This window comes from Typopeltis vanoorti, chromosome 26, assembly GCF_054136105.1.
Source record: "Typopeltis vanoorti isolate ZY-2024b chromosome 26, IOZ_Tvanoo_1.0, whole genome shotgun sequence".
Taxonomy (NCBI): Eukaryota; Metazoa; Arthropoda; class Arachnida; order Uropygi; family Thelyphonidae; genus Typopeltis; species Typopeltis vanoorti.
Genome location: NC_143574.1, coordinates 30,060,697 through 30,080,785, shown reverse-complemented (window position 1 = coordinate 30,080,785; position 20,089 = coordinate 30,060,697). Strand labels below are relative to the sequence as shown.

Genomic DNA, 20,089 nt, shown 5'->3' with positions numbered 1-20,089 from the left:
AATGTGCTTTGGGAATAAAAAAAAAAAAAAATATAGACAAGCTTTTACTATAACATAAATGAGAGTATTATCCCACTAAAGCTCTGGAAGAGGGATGCATGATTTAGGCACATGCTGAAACACCAATGTTCAAAGAGGAAGCTCAAGATTTATAGTTCTTTTGCAGAGAAAGTTTATCTTCTTTTTATTTATTTTTCTTTCTTTTTGGCCAGGCTACTATAAAGGCAGGGAAAACCAAATAAGTGCAATACTTGAACCAAGAATTCATATATATTTTTTCTTTTAATGAAAAGTTAGTAAACCAAATTACACCTAAGTTAGTTATATGCTTTATTTCAAATAAATGTCTTCTTTTCTGAAGAAATATTTCACACCCAGCCACTAAACTTATAATGAACATCAACATGTCAATATATACTTTTTTTTCTTAGTTTTACATAACTTTTTTTTTTCAGTTAAAAAAAAGTATCACTGAAAATATTTCAAGTAAACGTTAAAAACAATTGTAACAACTGTAAACTGCTCCACTGAGCTACTGGCATCAGAACACAAATAGTTTTTACACAATCAGTGTATTTATGTGGCCTGTATTAGTACTTACACTTTGGATAAATGGAATGATTCTAATTTGATATGTCATGACCTAGTGAAATATGAAATCTCAGTGGAGGGACGTAGGGAAAAACAATTTAGATTTTCACACAGGCCATAAAAAAAGTGCCGATGTTACTGAAGCAGTGCTTTTCAACTAAAGGAGCCTATATATATATGAAAACAAAAACAATAAAAACAAGCTAATCAATGTGGTGCTTTACATTTTACTGATGAAATGTTACACTTAGCCAAATTAAGCTTGTGCCCCTCCCTTTTGCCTGACCTACAATTACTACACATGTTTACAGGATGTTATAAGAAGATTTTGTTTAATATAAGAAAGAGGAAGTTTTTCTGCATTTGTTTCCCTGATACAGTAAGGCTGTGATATCTGGCAGGAAATTCTGCCTCTTTCTTTACCTTAAACAGTACAAACACTACTTTTCAATATTACAGCAAAACCAGTAAGATATTCTAATTCCTCCATTTTTACCCTTTTTTTATTTATTTATTATTATTATTTTTTTTTTAATTTGACATAAAAGGGGTATCGTCTGATGACAGATTTGGTTTCCTCAAATTTCCTGAACTTGCATCTTGGACAACACCTCAAACCTTTGATTACTGTCATGATATCAAATGAACATTCAAGTATTTCTGCATCATTTTCTGCACACTGATAAATGGCAATGTTAGACAGGTTTTGATATGGCCGGATTACAGATACATTACAACTGCCAATTTCATGAACCCAACGAATGCACAGGAAGGTCAGCATTACTATTGGGAGAATGACAATGTTGATTCAGGACAGTTTTTGGGATCACAAGACTGGATGGCTGCTAATACAGTTCTCCTGATCCAGAGGAGGAAACTAAAGGACCTGACCTAACAACCACACGGGGTGTCACTTCCTTCTCAGCATGGTTGTCTTGATTCTGTAGTGAAGTAGGTGGGTTTTATTCCATGGCACGGAATGGTTGTAGCTAATGAACTTCTGAACTTTCAGGTTTTGGGGCCATGTGATTTGGGGTGTCTTGGAGAGTTGAGTGAGGCTGTGAATGAGGTGTTGGGATGGCTGGAGATGTGGACAGGGGTTCCAGAGTAGTGGAATGTGGAACACCCATGGGATTGTAGTTGTAACCACTTGCACCATTGATACTTTCACCATACCCACTGCTAACAAAATATTCTTTGTTCACACAGTTACGCAATGAGTCTGGTATACGGCCAACGATTGCTCGACGAATTTCACTTGCTGCCATTTCTCGAAGCTCTGTGCAGCTAGCATCACTGTACCATGCTGCATGGGGAGTGCATATGAGATTAGGTGCATCTTTTAGTGGACCTACAAACAAAACAGAAACAAAATTTAATCAAACAGCTTTTCCACTAAGTGAAAATATAACTAAATATCGCTGGTAAAACAGGAAAAGATGTTAATGCATATGCACTTTGTAGATAGTTTTTTTTTTTTAAATAAAATTACTCACGTTGAGAGGACGACACAGAATTAATTATATTTAGTATTATAAGAGTAATTACTTTAATGAAAATACTGCTAAGCATTCAATCAAATACTGGCCATCATAACAGCACAATTAAAATAAGGCAACAACACTTGAATATAAATTTTGTTTCATTATTACTACCGCATACACCTAACTCTCAATTTACACTGTAGAATGGTTCTACAAAAATACCACATAAACGAAAATTATGTAAATCAAAACTAATACGTATAGAAAATGAAGAAGATGGGTTTGTAGCACTCAGTGAAATATTTACATATTTTTTAAAATAAAATTAACTTCATTTTTATGTATAGATACACATAAAAAAATTTAAGAATAATAAAACATGCTTTTATATATAAAGATATAGTACAACATGTACTGAATAGCAATGTTCAAACAATATTGTCTCCTTATGTTATTTTCACAAATTTACATTAAGAAATAATACAGAACTTGCATTAGCTAGTGGACCAATTATATGCTTATAATAATAGATAATTAAATCCAACATTGTATAAAATATTATTTTACAGCCAAATTATTGCATCCGTACATCTGGCAGTTGAGACCTCAGTGTATCATAACAAAGAACAACCAGCATGACATACTCAATAGCCGTAAACTACCAATGGGTACAAAACATATAACAACGGGTATAGGGACATCTGCATAGCTTTTTAATACATTTTTTTTTGTTATTATTAAGCTGTGTTAAACTGAAATCATGAATTCAAGTAGTGTGTAAATCGATATGTGTATTCTCAATTATTCAAATTAATAGGGGGAGGATGCATGGATAACTGAAAAATTTGCATAATCCAAACTTTATATTTTATTGAGTTTTTACAAATATAACTTATTCTGACCATACTGGCTCTTACTGAATATTTGTACATCTTATTTAATTGGATAATCCATATATTTTGACTTCAGACATTTTCCTGTGGGACTACTCTTAAAATTATATTGCCAAATTAATACAGAAAAAATATACTAATTGTTCCTGCTTTTATGAATCAACACACAAACCAAATAATCTGCACCCAAATAATTGAAAGCTGTATTTCTAACAGATGTTGAAAGCTTTTCTACTTGGTTACTAAGTAAATTATACTTGCCAAGAAATTATATTTCTGCTTAATTCTTTATCCAAGTATAAGCGAACAAAGTTTGTAAGTGAAGTACCTTTATGAATAAGGTAATTAGAAAGAAAATTAACCATATGAATTGGTTACCTGTATATGAAGGCTGACTAAGGCAACTGATAAACAAGTATTTAGGCTTAGGTGCTGCTTTACATTCATATTACTTTAATGGAATAATAACAGCAGAGAAATAATTAAACAGGTTTAATTGTTTTAATATTTCATCTCAGCCACAGAGACATCTTCAGGAATACAATGTTAAAATTGTAATAACACACACACAAAAAACAATAATTAAGACTAAAGTCCTATGAAATGATTATGGGTGCTGTTGGCTAGCCTTAGTGTTGGGTGGAAGGCCTACGATTTAAAGTTTCCAAAATTTTGGGAAGTTTAATACAACCATATTTAATAATATTAGGCTGGATTTTTAAGTCTGCTACAGATTCTAAGAAGCCTTGTATTTGCTGCAATGGAGTATGGCGGTTTCTTCCATCTGATTCCAAGCCATGGTCTTCTAGACATGACTGACTATAGCTGTAGTGGCAGATATTTTTTGTGTTCTTCTAGACAGATATTAGCAGATCTTCGAGTCTGGCAATAATGATAAGTTGAAAGAACAAGGACCCTTATAAACACCCGGAAGAGAGAGAAGGAAACAGATCCTTAGAAGAGTGGAGAAGGGAAGCCAATTTCAAATGAGGTTTGAAAGCAATGCAGAGATTATATTTCTTTAAACATTTTGAGTTATTACAATTTTAACATTTTATTCCTTAAGATGTCTCTGTGACAGACAAAATAGTGAAATGATTAAATCTGTTGTTTAATTATTTCTCTGTGCTGTTAGTATTTCATTAAAGTGTAACATGTAAGGCAACTGATGAGAAGTCATCACCCTCCACATACAAGTAACCTACGTTGTGAAAGATCCTTCACATGCAAATTTTGCTTACACTTTGGATAAAGGATTATGCAAGAATAGAATTTCTTGCCAAGTATAATTTATTAGGTATTTCTTACAGACTGAAATAGGCCATTTTATGTTCTAATGTTTGCGCAATTATAGGAAGCATTTATATGAAAGGCTTTGCAAATTTTTATTATGTAAGCATATAAATCACAAATTCAATACACAGAATATGCTTTAAACAAATGAACATTTTATAGCTGTTTACACAACATACTGAGCTCAATGCTCTGCACTCATATTCTTCATGAGGGAATAAAAGCTCACACAAAGAACACAAAAATAATTGCATCTATTCAGGCCATCCTATGCTGTGGAATTCTAAGTCAAAAGGTTTATCAAACTGTTTAATCTGAACCATTGAAATTGGAGGGAAATATATCAAGGAATCACTATATGCCAAAATCCAACACACTAACCATAAGACATTTTGTTAATATTAGTTTTGCTGGAAAAGAACAATTGATATATGCAACCTAATTTCTGTGAATTTTGCATGTTCATTAAATATTATTAAAGTTGATTTTTTAAAAAAAAATCAATGCATGATTCAAATGACAAACACATGGATACTTTTATTTCCAGTTCAAGCTTTCCATTCATCACAACTGATAATTACTTGCCAGATTTTGCTAACACATCTTTTAACTAAGAAATAAAAAAGAGCAAGAAAAATTCACCCACAGCTGATTCACTATAGAGTGTATCAATCCACCTATATCTTGGTCTTCCTCTGGGTCATTTTCCTGCCAACCTAGAGAACACTTCTTTGGCTAATCTTTCCTCGTCCATTCTGTTTAAGTGACAATGAATTTGTAGGGACCACATAGCCAGCCATACAGGATAGTTTTTGTTGTTATGTCCTTATAGTTTGTCATGTGCAGTCAACTCTCACCAAGAGTTGACTGTACGTGGTAAACTCGAGGAATCTGCCCAACATTCTACACTAATCTATAAATATTATCCTTGAAGACATCTTACAAATCTGCTCTTATTTTCATGATAAAAAAAGCAAAATATTTCAGCATGCTACATTTTTTGTTTGATGGCAAATAACAGAAAACAGACCAGTTTGTTGATGAAATTACACGAATCTCATCTAAGATGCAAATTTATTGGATTGGTTAGTACCATGGGTGACATAATCTGGTATCTTGTTATAGAATCAAACATGGTAGTTTCTTTTCTTTTTTTTAAAAGCAATTTTAAACCTCCAATAAGCAGCTATGGTCCCACACTAGACAATGAAAATCTACCACTTAGTCATTCACTTCCATGTTATAGATGAATTCTGATGGAAAGGTGTGTTAGCTGGAGAGCAGAGATGCTATCTTGACCAAGCAGGCTTGTTAATTTCAACAATGAGTCACGTTGTGTGTTGGATAGATAAACATTTGTTTTTAATATGGATGGCAAAGTTCTAATGCATCCAAACTATAATTTGTCAAGTTTAAACTAAGCTTTCTTTGGTTACAAACTGATATTACAATTTCCATGAATTTTATTGAAAAAAAAAAAAAGTCATTCTTGTGGATTTGACTAGTTTAGAATGAATGTTTGTCAAGCTCTTTTCAGCTTTGGAAATTATGGCAGCCCAAAGTGGTATACAAGAAAACTGTGGCTAGTCCCTGAGCAGGGTTATTAGTTAACTTTTGATATGCTCACTCTTCATGTGTTTGAAAAATACAGGATTAAAATAAATGTTTATTATTTTGTATATCAAAACAAAAACATGTATGAAAGCAGCAGCAGAAAAAGAATGATCAAACTGACATTCTGTTCCACTGTAAAGAAACAATGCTAGCACTGCTTGAAACTCCAGGCTGTAAACATTCAATTTCTTACATTTTTAACAAGTTATGTGAAAAAATATATGTAAACGATATCATTTAATTTGAAAATTATCATTATTGCTACTTAAAGGTTTATGAAGGATTATAAAATTATATATATATATATATATATATTGTATTTTTTATTAACCTTTTCCATAAACTAAATTCTTTCTGAGTTCAAAGTTAGAAGACTTGAAATTGTTATCACACTTTTGTTGACAGAAATTAAACAGAAGCTGTAAGCAAGTAGTTAAAATCGAAGAATGTACAGGAAGATGGTTTGATGTAACAGCAAATATAAAGCAAGGTACATTACTTGTCATCTATTTGGATACTTGATATCTGAATCAGAGATATTAACTTCAGTTCTTTACCCCATGTACAAGATGTTTACTCTTAAATATTGTAACAAACTGCATGTGAAAATCAGCAATAAAGAAGACAAACAAACCAAGCAATGTGTAAAATATTTCAGCACCTTTTTAGTGAACAAGCAAATCTAGTAAGGGGGAATAAAATTATTCATTTGGGTTAAAAACCAACATCCATTATGTACCGTATACATAATATACTGTATATAAGAAAGGTACTTAACATTATTAGCTTTCAAGAACATGCAAGCAGAATTACTATAATTTTCCTCTCAAACATGAGTGTGAGAAGAAAAGAACCTTACCATATTAAGAGGTAACGAACTCATTCTGGGTATATTAGAATTAAAACAAATAACTTTACAGATGAGATATACAAGTAACACAATACAAGAATCGCAACTTAAAAAGAATTAAGTTTACACCCTGTTCTTATGTGATGAATTTGAGAAAAGACTGGAGAAGACAAAGAAAATTAAAAGTTGAATGACAAACCATGTGAGATCACTAACAAATTAAATCCATATTCCATATCCACATCATACAGGAAGATATTTCTTATGAATAAAACCAATAATCTGTAAGTTGGGACAAGAAAGATATATAGGCAGAAAACTAAAAGATTTTCTAATGATTGGGGAAAATAATTTATATAAAACATAAGATAAGGTTGTAAAGATAGTAACTTCAACAGGAAAAAACTTCATTAGATCTGAATGAAGTTCTGAGACTTATTTGTGCTTACAGTCTCAGAGAAGGTTTTTATTAAGGAAGAAGTGAAGTTTTTTGATTCATTAGGGAAAGCACCTGACAAAAATCTAGTTCTTGTTAGAGATCTAAACAGCAGAAATGAAAAAACCTAATAATAACATTAAGTACCTGCTAGATTTCTATTCAGCACACGAAAAAGTCATATCATCATGATACAACATAGCGGTGCAAAATTCACACGAAGAGAAGATGCAGGAAATAAGAAAGTCTATAATGACTTCTGATATTTTCATGTTCATTCTGGATATAAGCTCATGCAATTCAAAAACAGAAAAGAAAAATAATTTGTATTAGGTACTAATGACTTAACTAGTGATAAGTTCAATATGAGAGAGGACATGAAAGAGTTGTTGGAAGAGGAAAGAGTAAGAAAGCGAAAATAGTAAGTATATTACCTCGATATGATAAAATGAATTAAGAAGAAGGACTATGATGGCAAACGATTCAATATGTAGGCTGTGTAGAAGGAATGGATGCAAATTTTGGATGCGTGGAGTGAGTTTGAGGGATGGCCTACACAGGAATGTGCTTGATATCAGGAGTCTTGAAAAACCAATAACTGGTATGAGACCTAACACAGAGAGTCAAGGAAACTAAATTATAATGAGAGGAATGGTTAGAATATGAGTGTAAGAGCAACAATGTTATATAATTGTGCTAATGATGGGAATGGGCATTATCATGGAAATGATTACAAAGAGAGAACAATTTTGACTGTGTTTATCCTGTTCAGACCCATGAAATGTGCACAAAGATGTCTACATGCACTTATTTGATGCATGGCACTACAGAAGAAAAGAAATCTGTATTATAATGTCGTATTATATTGGTGGAATTATGCTAGAAGAAACTGATGAGTCTAGCGATGGAGTGTTAGTAGATAGCAAGTTGAAGTTCAGTAGAAATATAACAAATACAACTCAAAAGATAACTGCAATGCTGAAACAAACTTTAACATGTAAAGATAAGAATTTCATTTTGCTTCTTTACAAGGTCTTGATAAGACCTCATGTGGATTATTGTGCGCAGGTCTCATCTTCTGGTTTCTGTTGTGATTCTGATACAGTGGAAAGGGTGCTACAAATTATATCAGGATTGTAGAACACTGATTATGAAGACAGATTGAGAATTTGTAGACTGCAGACACTAGCAAACAGGAAAAAGAGTGGTGATATGATTGAGACGTACAAACTTCTCAATCATAAGGACAAGAAGGCATCCTTGGAAGCTGAGAATGAATTCTGCTAAGAAGGGGAAGAGAGCTATATTTTTCTCTCAAAGAGTGGTGGGCGATTGGAATATATTGCCACTGGATGTGGTATGTGCAAACAGTGTGAATGAATTCAAGGTCTCTCTTAATAATAATAATAATAATATAAGAGCATATTTTGAAGAAGGAAATTTATCCCACTGAAAACTACTTAGTTTTGAGTGGGATAAAAATGAAGCAATTGGGGAAAAAATAAATAAATAAAATAATATATATATATATATATATATATATAAGAAAAATAAAAACAGTAGCTTTCAGAGGTAACTGCAGCTGCATAAATATTAAGAGCTTGAAAGTGAGAGGCAACACCTTGGAGACCGTAGAGTCTAAGGTGTAAAAGTAAAACTCTGAAGAAATTACTGATTGTTTCAGCCAGGAAAGTATGTGGTCAAGTTAGAGACAGTCCTGGATACAAAGTCTCTGTATCCAGGATACAGAGAAAAATACAAGACAGCCATATGTAAAAGCAGCTAAACAAGTCATGTTAAAATAAATAAATAATAATAATAATAATGTTTTGGGGACTGCTAAACAAACTTTTTTTGAAAGGGAACAGATTATTATAAAAAAAAATACTTCATATAACATGGCCTTTTGACTAGCTTTTCTCTTAAAACTTTGTTATATACCTTTTCAAGATCTATAAAACTTAAATAAACATCAATGAAAAAGATGACATAAAAACTAGAGATATTCTGAAGAAATTACTTTGAAAGATTGTCAAATGAAACAAGCAGTTATAGAAATGTGATAGAAAATATGCAAGAGGAATGCAATCAGGAATTCATATCAATACTTCTGGTAGAAAAAAAAAAAAAAAAAAACCTGAAAAGGTAACTGGAGATGATATTCAACCAGAAATACTCAAATATGGAGATATAAAAGTTTTACAGTGGCTAAATCCAGAAGTGCATAATTTGGACCTGGGCAGGTTGAATTGATACTGTATATGACACCTTCATGGAGTTTGAGGATTTGTCACAGGAAGGTACATCACATAACACTGGATGATTGGAAGAGAGCTTTCTTTAGTACTTATCTAAAGAAAAAAAATAGAACTGAGAGGCTAAAAATAGTCATGGAATATTGTGGAAGAACAAGTTGTGTTTAAGTAAAATAACAGCAGCCAAGATAAGATTTTTGCTTTAAGACAAATGACTAAGAAATCATAGGATCCATATTTAAGTTTTGTAGATCTCGAAAAGGTATACCACAAAGTGCTAAGAGAAAGCTGATCAAAAGGATATGTTATATAAAGTAAATCGGATATTATACAGAGCAATACACAGTACACTTAAGTTGTAAGTCAGTATCTAAACTGAAGGAGGTAAAGGAAGATAATTTGATCTATAATCTGATATAAGACAATGGTACAAACTATCTTCACTCTTATTGATCATAAATATAGATCACACTATGAAGGAAGTGGCATTAAACCTAAAATCAAAACTGGAGATATTCAACTCAGCCCTTTACTTTACACAGGTGTTTTACTCCTAAATAAATTCAGTCCCAAGCCTTGATTCTTTTAACTAACTTGAATAACTGCAACAACTAATTGGGCATGAACAAGGAAAACACCACCTTACTTCTCAGTGGAAAATCTAAAGCACAAGTAAAATATTTCAGCAATTTAGGCACAAATTCCAATGAAGATGGCAAATTAAATAAGGAAACAGACAACAGAATAAGCAAAGAGCTGGTATACTGAGCCAGCTAAATAAATTTATATGGAATAAGAGAGAAACTGTCAAAAATACTAAACTGGCAGTATAAAAGATAGTGTTCATATGAACACTATCTTTTATATCAGACCCATAAGTTGAACTTCATATGAAGTTCAACTTATGAATCTGAAAGATGGGTTAGAAATAAAGTGATGAGAAGGGAAAGGTGAGCAAAAGAGATGTTTAATGTTGGGAGAAAGAACAAGATGTAGACCAAGATCTAGGTGGATTGATGTAGTTAGATGTACTTTGGAAGACTAAAATATAAGATCTGGAAATACTGGAGTCTTAACAAGTAACAGACCAAACTACAGAAAGAAAAGTGAATCTTCCAATATGATTTTTGTCAAGGAGAAGTCCTGTTCAGAAAATCTTCTTTTCAGCCATTTTCTGTCCACTGCTGGACGAAGGCCTCCTCCAGTTCTTTCCACCTTTTTCTGTTCTTGGCAATGGTTGACCCAATCATTGCCAAGATTCGTCAATTCATCACTCCACCTTCTTTTAGGACGTTCTCGTTTCCCTTCTTTTGGAATCCAGTTCATTAGTATGGTGGTCCATCGCTCATCTTCTCTTCTGGATAGATGTCCGACCCATTTCCATTTCAGTAGCTTGTGGTGAAGAATGATGTTAGTGATGCGAGTCTGGCTTCTTATCCAGGTGTTTCGCTTCTTATCTTTTAATGTGATGCCTAGCATCAACCTTTCCATTTTTCTTCGAGATGTTAATTTATATGCCAGTGCTTTTGTTAGCAACCAAGTTTCACAACCATATGAGATGACTGGAAGTATGCACTGGTTAAATGTCTTCCTTTTTAAACAGAGTGAGACATTATTGTTTTGAAAAATGCTTTTCAATTTTCTGAATGCACTCCAGGCAAGTTGAACTCTCCTATTTATTTCCTTTTGGAGTCCACAGTCAGATCATTGAGAAGACCAAAGATATATTTGAAGAGACTCTTTCCAAGAAATTGTTTTCTATTATTATGTTTTTTGGTGTTACAAAATGATTAAACACGATTTTAGCTTTTTCTCTGTTTATCTTTAGACCAACTTTTCTGCTTTCATGATATAGGTCTTCTGGAGTGTTTGCAAAAATTATGATATCATCTGCATATCTTAGGTGTGTTAAGTTTCTGTTATTAATTTTTATACCAAGGTTTGTCCAGTTTATATTATTAAATATTTCTTGAAGGACTGCTGTAAAGATTTTGGATGATAGAGAGTCTCCTTGTTGGGCACCTTTTTCAATTGATATTTTATTGCTACTTGTGTGAAGTTGGATTGTTGCAGTGAGTTATACTGCCTGGAGGAGGTCCATTATTCTCCAGGAACTCCCTGATTCTGGAGTGCTTTGATTATTGCATTAGTTTTGATGGAATCAATGAAGGCCAAACAGAGAGGCAATTGGTTTTTTTCTGCTCTTTCTACTGGTTGATTTGAGTCAAGAAGAGGTGTTAACCTGTTATTACTTTTGTGAGAATTTTGTATGGATTAGAGAATACTAATTGGTCTATAGTTCTTTACTTCTTCTTTGTTCCCTTTTTTAAATAACAGTATCAGAGTAGAATTTTTCCAATTTTCTAGTATCTTCCCCTCTTCTGGGCATAGATTTAATAAGTTTGTAACATGGTGAATTATATTGTTTCCTCCCCATTTAATTAATTTTGTGTGAATTAGGTCTTCACCAGGATATTTTCCATTTGTTTTAATGCTTGTTTTATTTCATCTGAAGTGAATGGGGTGGATGAATTCCATATGCAATGGAGAAGAGTTATTTATATTTATCTATTGAAGGATCACTATATATAGAGTTCTTTATAAAATTCTTCTAGCCTGCTTGGGATTTGCTCTTGGTTCCTTATTGTAGTTCCATTCTTATCTTTTATTGCAGTTATTTGACTTTTGCCAACCAATAAATATTTTCTTAGTATTTTCATATTTTTATTGTTTTCAATTATTTCTTTTATTTTTTTAGTGTTATAAGATCTAATTTCTTTTCTCATCTTTTTCCTTATTGTTTTGCATAGTTCTGCATATTCTATTTTAGAAATAAAGTTTTGTCTTGTTTCATATTTCGTCTCTTTTTTAGTAGTCGTAAGGTTTCCTCTGGTCTTTTTTTTTTGTTTGTTGCTTTTGAATTCGTTGGCTGCTGAGATTATTACTTCTGTTAGGTTTTTGCTTATTTTATTTGTCTTCTTCTTCAAAGATATTTATTAAGTCTAGTTTTTGATTGAGTTTTTCTTCGTAATCCTTCTTCTTGTTTTTGATTTTTTGTTGTTTAACCATTTTATTCTTTCCAATTTGGGGTTTATTTTAATTTTGGCTCTGACCAGTCTGTGGTCACTTCCTGTTTTTACTTGATTTAGTACTGAGGTATCTTGAACTATTTCTTTATTATTACATAGTACATAATCCATTTCATTTTAGTGTAGAATGGTCATCTCTTCATCCGTCTCAAACTGGTGAGGCAACATTTAAGAAGTAAAAATCCAAAGAGCTACAGCTTTTCCCATATATCAATATAATTCCCAACTTTGCAGTATCCACACAAAATGACCTTGTAAGCAGCAGTATTCAAATATGAAATTTTCTGAAGAGCAGTCAAGTGATGAGTGGAAAATGGATTATTTCTATGATTTTTAGAACTTTACCAGCTAGTAGAAAGATGCAATTATTCTTTTGTATGAAAGGATTACATCCCATTTGATACTGAATACAAGTTTAAAGTTTCTTTTAAGGAATTATGTTGCTATTTGAGAAAATACAGGACAGACACTAACTCGTTGACCTCTATTGTGGCCATTCTTATGAGATAATGCAATGTACTGTACTGACAAAATTTGCATTGCTGGGGTTGTGACAGTAAAGGTATTAGATAATTAGTAATCTACATTTTTTTTTTTTTCAGACTGCTGAGAGTTGACAGTTATATCAAAGACGTGTATCAAGAAGTGGTGTTTATTAAGACAGGATGACAGTGCATTGACTTTTTCTTAGAGTACTGTCATGCTCTGTTGCTATTTTTCAACCCTATATACCAATGATTATGAATTTTTTTTTTTTTGTAAAATGTGTGCATGGGGTGAGAGAAAGGGTATTCAGTTTTGTGTAGATAAAGCAAAGTTTGGAGATGAAATTACTGGGGATACAAGATTTAGGTGTCTAGATGCAAAGCTATACATTCTAGAAATCAGAAATGGAGAGGACAAAACTTGTAGGAAGCAGAAGTAAAGGATCTTGGGGGGGGGGGGGTGAATTAAAGTTCAGCACACATGTCATCGCAAAGATGACAAAGAATTGCTTTGATAATAATAATAAAAAAAAAAAACACTGATCAGAGATATAAGGAAATTCTGGGGAGAGTACTAAGGTGGGTAACAAAAGGTACTATAAGATCTTATGAATGTCAATTACGAAGGGAAAAGGTATTCTGCAGTGCATTGTAAATAGAAGGAAAATGTGATATGATTAGGACTTATCAATTTACTGAGAGTGACTTACCAGATGGATACTGCTGGGAATCTCGCAAAAGGAAGAAAGGGCAAGAATAAGAAAGCGGCCATAAGTAGGACTTTTTGCATAGAATGTGGTGAGTGCATGGATGGTGAATGAATTTAGTGTGGTATGATAATTACTGTGACATTTGTACAGCAATGCAAAACCTTCAAACCCATTTCACTAACCTTTGTAGCCTGAACATAAGCAATAATGTGAACTGTGAATTACATACATCTTAATCTGACCTGTTATTTCTCACTAATCTCATCTCTAAATTGGCACACCTATCAGCTATCTACCACTCAGGATTTAATCTTGGGATGAGCTGAGTTGAACAGATAAAAATATTTTTAGCGCTCGGTCCGCCTGAGCATTACTTCGTTCGCCTTGTGTTCATAGCGGCTGTGATTCCCGAGAGCTATAAGGTATTCCCATCTTATGTGACCGCTAATTCATAAGTAGTATAGAAATAGAAAACACGACACAACATAAATAAAAAAATGAATTTTAATTAGGAAAAGATTTTTGGAAAATTTTCCAGTGTCCCCCCCCCTTTGGAAGGGGGAGAGGGTACCAGGGCCCACACCATCCATCCACTGCATTCCTTCCGTGAGAAGGATGGCACATGCATTTGTCAGATCTGACATTTCCATGGAATAACCACCTTGAATTCCCTCTATGGAACCACTCCGGTTCAAAATTTTTGTTGCTTTACCATTCTCCAATCTGCACTCATTTGATTATCACTGTAGGTGAATTTCTTAGTCTAATTATCTGAACAGTGAGATTGTCTTTCTTTCAATGTTCGTAATTCAAATTGGCCTCCATTCTCTATTGAACAGTTCAAAATAATATTTCCAGTTAGTAATGATTTAACACAAGGTGTTGATCTACTAAGCTGAATACTGAACAATTTTCATTCTCCTCACCATGATGACATTTTCTAACCAGCTATTCTTTCGGTAAGCAAGATCGTAACGCTGTCCAATTTCCTTTTCTACTGAACAGCCCTTATCCAGCCATTTTCCATTTCACGGCTTTTGTCACAAAAACTGGACCAAGTGATATGTTCTCTGTGAATTTTTACTTCTCCTTTCCATGGTCTGCACACTGTTTCTACCTTCTTGATCCAAGTACCTGTTTCAATCAAATAAATGAAATCCTCAATGGAATGATAGCTTTCATTCCTCACTCCAAACAAATCCCCAACCACTATCTAAGCCCAAGTCTCCAATACATGTGTGAAAAGCAGGTTAAGATACCTCAAAAAACCAAGCTGTTCAGGCTACACTACAGCCTGCAATATCTATAAAAATCAATAAATGCAATTAAGAAAGCAATGAATGCTAAAAACTTGCTTTTTTGTTCAAATGATAGTTAAGCTTTTGATCACTTGTCAAGATCTGGGACACAAATTCTGACTTTCTATTCTTTTATATAAAGAGGAAACCATGTTAAAATCACCCAATGATATGACCTATTAGAATTGGTCTTCACCTCAAAACCTTGCATAGAAAACCATGGAAAATTACCTCCCATTATATCATGAATGGCTTGCTGCATGCCTTCTCTGATAATTTACCAGAAAGACAATCCTCTCAAAACAACTGAAAGGTGTTTGCCAATTTCACCTTAACTATTTAGTGATCACCAATATAGATGCCAAATTGAAGCCTTTTGGCTCTATATTTTTGTAATTTGATTAAGTACCTACCAAGCATTCACTTACAATGAATTTAACTTACTGACATTGGACTGCTGTAGTATTAAGTTTTTGCCTGGTCTCCAAGAAGCAACTGTTGGATGAAACCTAATTTTAGTACCAAACAAATGAACAGAAAGGCTCTTCAGCAAAGCTTGTGTCTTGAGTAGTGCACAACCAAGGCAACTCTGATATTTTAATAAGAGCACTCTGGTAAAATTCTTTTGCATTTATTATATTTGGCTATAAAATATAGCTGGATCCATAAGATCCTTCATAGCTCAATCAGTATAGACGAAGCCCTTTGGTTAGAAATACCTGGTTCAATTATTGTGAATGATGTGAGGGAATCTTTATCTGGTCTCTTTTGACTAAAGATGAGTTAGCCAGTCTCATACAGAGGTAGGAGATTTTTTTTCACCCTGAATCTCGGGTTTTTCATCCCTCAGAACAGGCAAACTGGTCCCCGTGAACACACATGGATTATAGTCATGAATACTTATGACAATATGTGGAAGAGATAGTATCCTCACCACATATTGTTATGCCTGTAGTTACCCATGAATCATATCATGGTAGTCAACCTCCTGGTTGACTACCATGATATGATTGACATGAATATTCCCATGATTTCTTAACTATCTACTTAACTTTCACTTTGAAGTGAAAATCTGATACTGATAACCTGTGTGTGGCCCCAACCCAGCTTGTTCTTTTCCAAGTTCCTCTTTGACAAATTTTCTCAACCTCTTCTTAAGTATGCTTACATAAATCTTAACTAGAACACTCCAAAGGGAAATTTCTCTACATATGAAACTGTTTTTCATAGATTATCTGGAATTCAACCTTCTGAACATCAGTGTTACCAAAATACATAACTTATTTCTCATAAGCAAGATCTTGTCCCACTACTTCTGATATTATTCAGATCTCCAATGAAGATCAGATTTCTCTTCTTCAGCTAACTTATACCTCTGATCTTTCTTGACACAAACACAGCCCCTAAAAAATTGGTTGTCATTTTTCATTTGAAACTACCTCCTCCTTACCTGGAATGGAAGATGCCAAATCGAAGCCTTTTGGCTCTATATTTTTGTAATTTCATTAAGTACCTACCAAGCATTCACTTATGCTTGGTAGGTACTAATATTCCCATGATTTCTTATTTGAATTATTTAGTGCAGCCACTGTAAATCTTTTTAACCCCCATATTTGAGTATTTCTGGATGAAATACATTTCAGCTAGAAATGGTTGAATATATTTCATATATTTCAGCTGCCTCCCCACATTTAGGTTTTTGATGGCTTTTTCTAAAAGGATCTTCTTTTCCACCAGAAGTGGATTCAGAAATGATAAAGGCAGCATGAAATCTGAAGATAAAGACATCATAGATGTTTGGATATATTATTTTTGAATATTTTCTATCACCATTCTGTCAACTTTGTTTTATTTAACAGTCTTTCAAAAATAATTACTCCAAACATCTATGATGTCTTTATCTTCAGATTTCATGCTGCCTTTATCATTTCTGAATCCACTTCTGGTGGAAAAGAAGAACCACAAGAGAGTGGCTAAGATCAGCAGAATGCACACATGTAACTTTATATTTCATTTTAACTCGTAAATATAACTTTATATTTCCAAGATTAACTGAAACTAAAACAAAGAAAAACAAAACTGGCTTCGCTTCATAAAACTAAGTCAAAGACAGAATGGGCAGATAAGAATATGACATTATGGAGGGTACCATGGCTTTGTGAAGAGCTGTTAATACTTTCATGACCTACAGCTTTTTATAACAGAGTGAAAGCTGAGTTTGATAAAGGGAATGGCTACATGATGACATTGCTGGATTTTGCAACGGCATTTAAGGAATACTGCATGAAATTCTGTTACACAAACTGAAAAACAAATGGGAATGGATTTGAAACTAATGAAATGGATATGTGTGTGCAGCTGAGGGACAGATATATATATATATATATATATATATAAAAAACAGTATAATGGAAGAATTCAGGTGACTAGCAGTGTGCTGAAGGACTCTGTGCATAGACCACCACTGTTTAATTTGAATAAATAATATAGGATATAATTTCAAGGGAAACATTCAGTTGTTTATTGATGCAAAACTGTGTAGCGTAATAGTCAATCAAGTTGATACAGACAGCATGTAGGGTGATTTAAAGAGGCCAACAGTATGAGCAAAAGATAATGAGTGTGAATTGTGTGTGCAAAAGTGTAGTTATGTATTAGGAATGAAAATTACAAGTTGTGTATGATATTGATGGAACTGTATTCTAAGAAATTGATGAAGCCGAGGGGGATTTAGCGTGTGTGTTTGTGGGGGGGGGGGGGGTTAGAGAGTCGAAGTTCAGAGAGTATACTGCTGAGGTTGCTAACGTAGTGCACAGGATTACTTGTTATCAAAAAACATACAAGCAGAGATAAGGAAGTTACCATTTTCCTTTATAAATGCTTGATATGTCTACATGAATTACTATGCTAAGGCCTGGCTACTAAATTTCTTGGTTATAAGGAATTGGTGGAAAAGGAGATCCACAAGAGAGTGGCTAAGATCAGCAGAATGCACACTATGACAACAAATTGTGGATTTATGGGTCATCCCTGGAAATTGAATAAGTGGGTGGGTAGTAATAGTATGAGGACTAGTTTTTTTGTTTTGAGAGTGGTGAATGAGTAGAATACATTGCTAGTCAGTTGTGAGTATTTTATCAAGTTAACAAAGAACTAAATCTTTAACTAAATTTTTAGTTCTTGATGATGAGCCTCTCGTAAGTCAACAATTTTGTCATCTGCTTCATCAACTTGATTTCACCAATCCAACAGTTTCACCTATTGCATTATCTGTTAAATTCTTTTATAGTGGTAAATCTCTCTCACTGCATGAGGAAAAAGCTTCTTCCATATCGCAATTAAGCAACCATTACTTCATCCTTGGATTTGCAAATAACGCCTTTATACAATATTAAAATGTTACTTTTCTTTAGTATTTAATTTTTTTATAATTTTATTCAAAAGTAATAAATTTTGAAAGCTTTTATTACTTCTGATTCATATGCTGGATTAGCAATGAAGTGTTTGGTGGCAAAATAATGATTTTAATGTTCTTATTTATATCTCTGAGAGTCTGTAGATGCCCAATGCATTGACAAGTAATATTAAAATTTTAAACAGAATTTTTTTTCCTTTTGCATAGAATCTTTCCAGATTAGGATAATGGAAAACTTCTGTGGGGAAACTACTACAAACAAAGCAATTATGACAACTTTTTTTAAAAAATAAGTTGTCATAATTGCTCAAAGCAAAAAAGGATAACTCTACTTTTAGTGTTAACTGCTAATCGCTTCAAGTAGAATCAACCAGCAGCATCAGATCCCAACAAAAGAGTGAATAGAACTTTATCCACTTTGAAACTGGGTGCAGATTTTTCTTTGATGGAAGAAATGTTTAGCTGGGTATGTGTTTCCAAAACACACCAGTTTCATCTAAGTGAAACACTTGTCTGAGATTTTGGTCATTAATTACAGTTATCAATATGCCTATGAAATTTTCATTGGATTCTTTAGCAGCAGTGGCAAATTCTCCAAATCAGTCTTAAACTGTAGAAGCTGCGATGGTCTTTAAAATTCTGGAATTCTAGAAATTCTACTATGTGGCACTAGCATTAAATGTTTTAACTTCAGGATCATTAATTTTTAAACACTTATAAATATTTGTTATTTCAAATATTTATAAATTACATTTATAAGAAAAACCCAAATATAAAACAAATATTTTATATATGGTTTGTTCTGTGAATTATGCCAGAAGAAAAAGGAATGCTTTCATTTGCTCAATCCATAATGCCAGAATTCTTTGTTTTTTTCATAATCTCTGGTCAAGTCACAGCAACTCAAGCTGTGGTTCATATGTGTGACACCTTTACACTTCTTTTTGTCCAACATTGTCTCTAATGGTACAAAGCATTGATTCACTAAAATCCAGTCCAAACTTAACCTACAACGTCACATCCTCTATTTTTTCTCTGGAAAGCTTATCCAAGGCTTTTCTTTGAAAATTTATTGCAGAATTTGCTGAATTAAAAAAAAAAACTTCAGGTGAATTAAAATATGAAGATAAACATTACAGAAACAGCTCTGATTAAGGCCGAAGTCAAATTAAAGTAGCAGTTTTCACACAAAGTTCCGTGTGCACAGGGTATTACATGCCAACTAAATCAAAGCTCTATATGCAAAATCACACAAGTGCAACACACGAACTTGAGGTATTACTGTATTGTGTGTGGACTACCAATGACAAGCTTGTCTTTTTGGAGATATTCAGTTGTATTCATATTAAAATTGTATCTTACCTGCATGAAATTTACAGTTATTTCAGCTTGCTTCACTTAATATGTTAAAAATAACTAATATCATATTATAAATACTATATTGGAATATAAAATAGAAGTAAGATTACTTATCTTAAGTTTCTTATTAAATGCATAGTACATCATTTATTATGTACCATAATATTGTATTAAAAAGCATTGATATAGTTCCGAGGAGTCAAGAGTATCTCATATCAATGCTTTAATGATATCTCAATATGCTTAGAGACTTACTATAGTAAGGGAACAGGTTAGTAGCATTTGAATCCTGCAGAAATTAACAAGAAACCTTCAAC

At 33.0% G+C, this 20,089-nt stretch overlaps 1 protein-coding gene across 2 annotated transcripts in view; it reads right to left on the bottom strand.

Moving 5' to 3' along the window:
• Positions 1 to 263: 263 nt before the first annotated feature.
• The window catches only part of CtBP (C-terminal binding protein), a 182,766-nt gene continuing 162,940 nt past the window's right edge, over positions 264 to 20,089 (bottom strand). For both annotated transcript variants that reach the window (XM_090414912.1, XM_090414913.1), the window contains exon 10: positions 264 to 1,942. In XM_090414912.1, the coding sequence (XP_090271038.1) occupies positions 1,581 to 1,942 (362 nt within the window). In that variant the 3' untranslated portion in view covers positions 264 to 1,580. The remainder of the gene's footprint in view (positions 1,943 to 20,089) is intronic.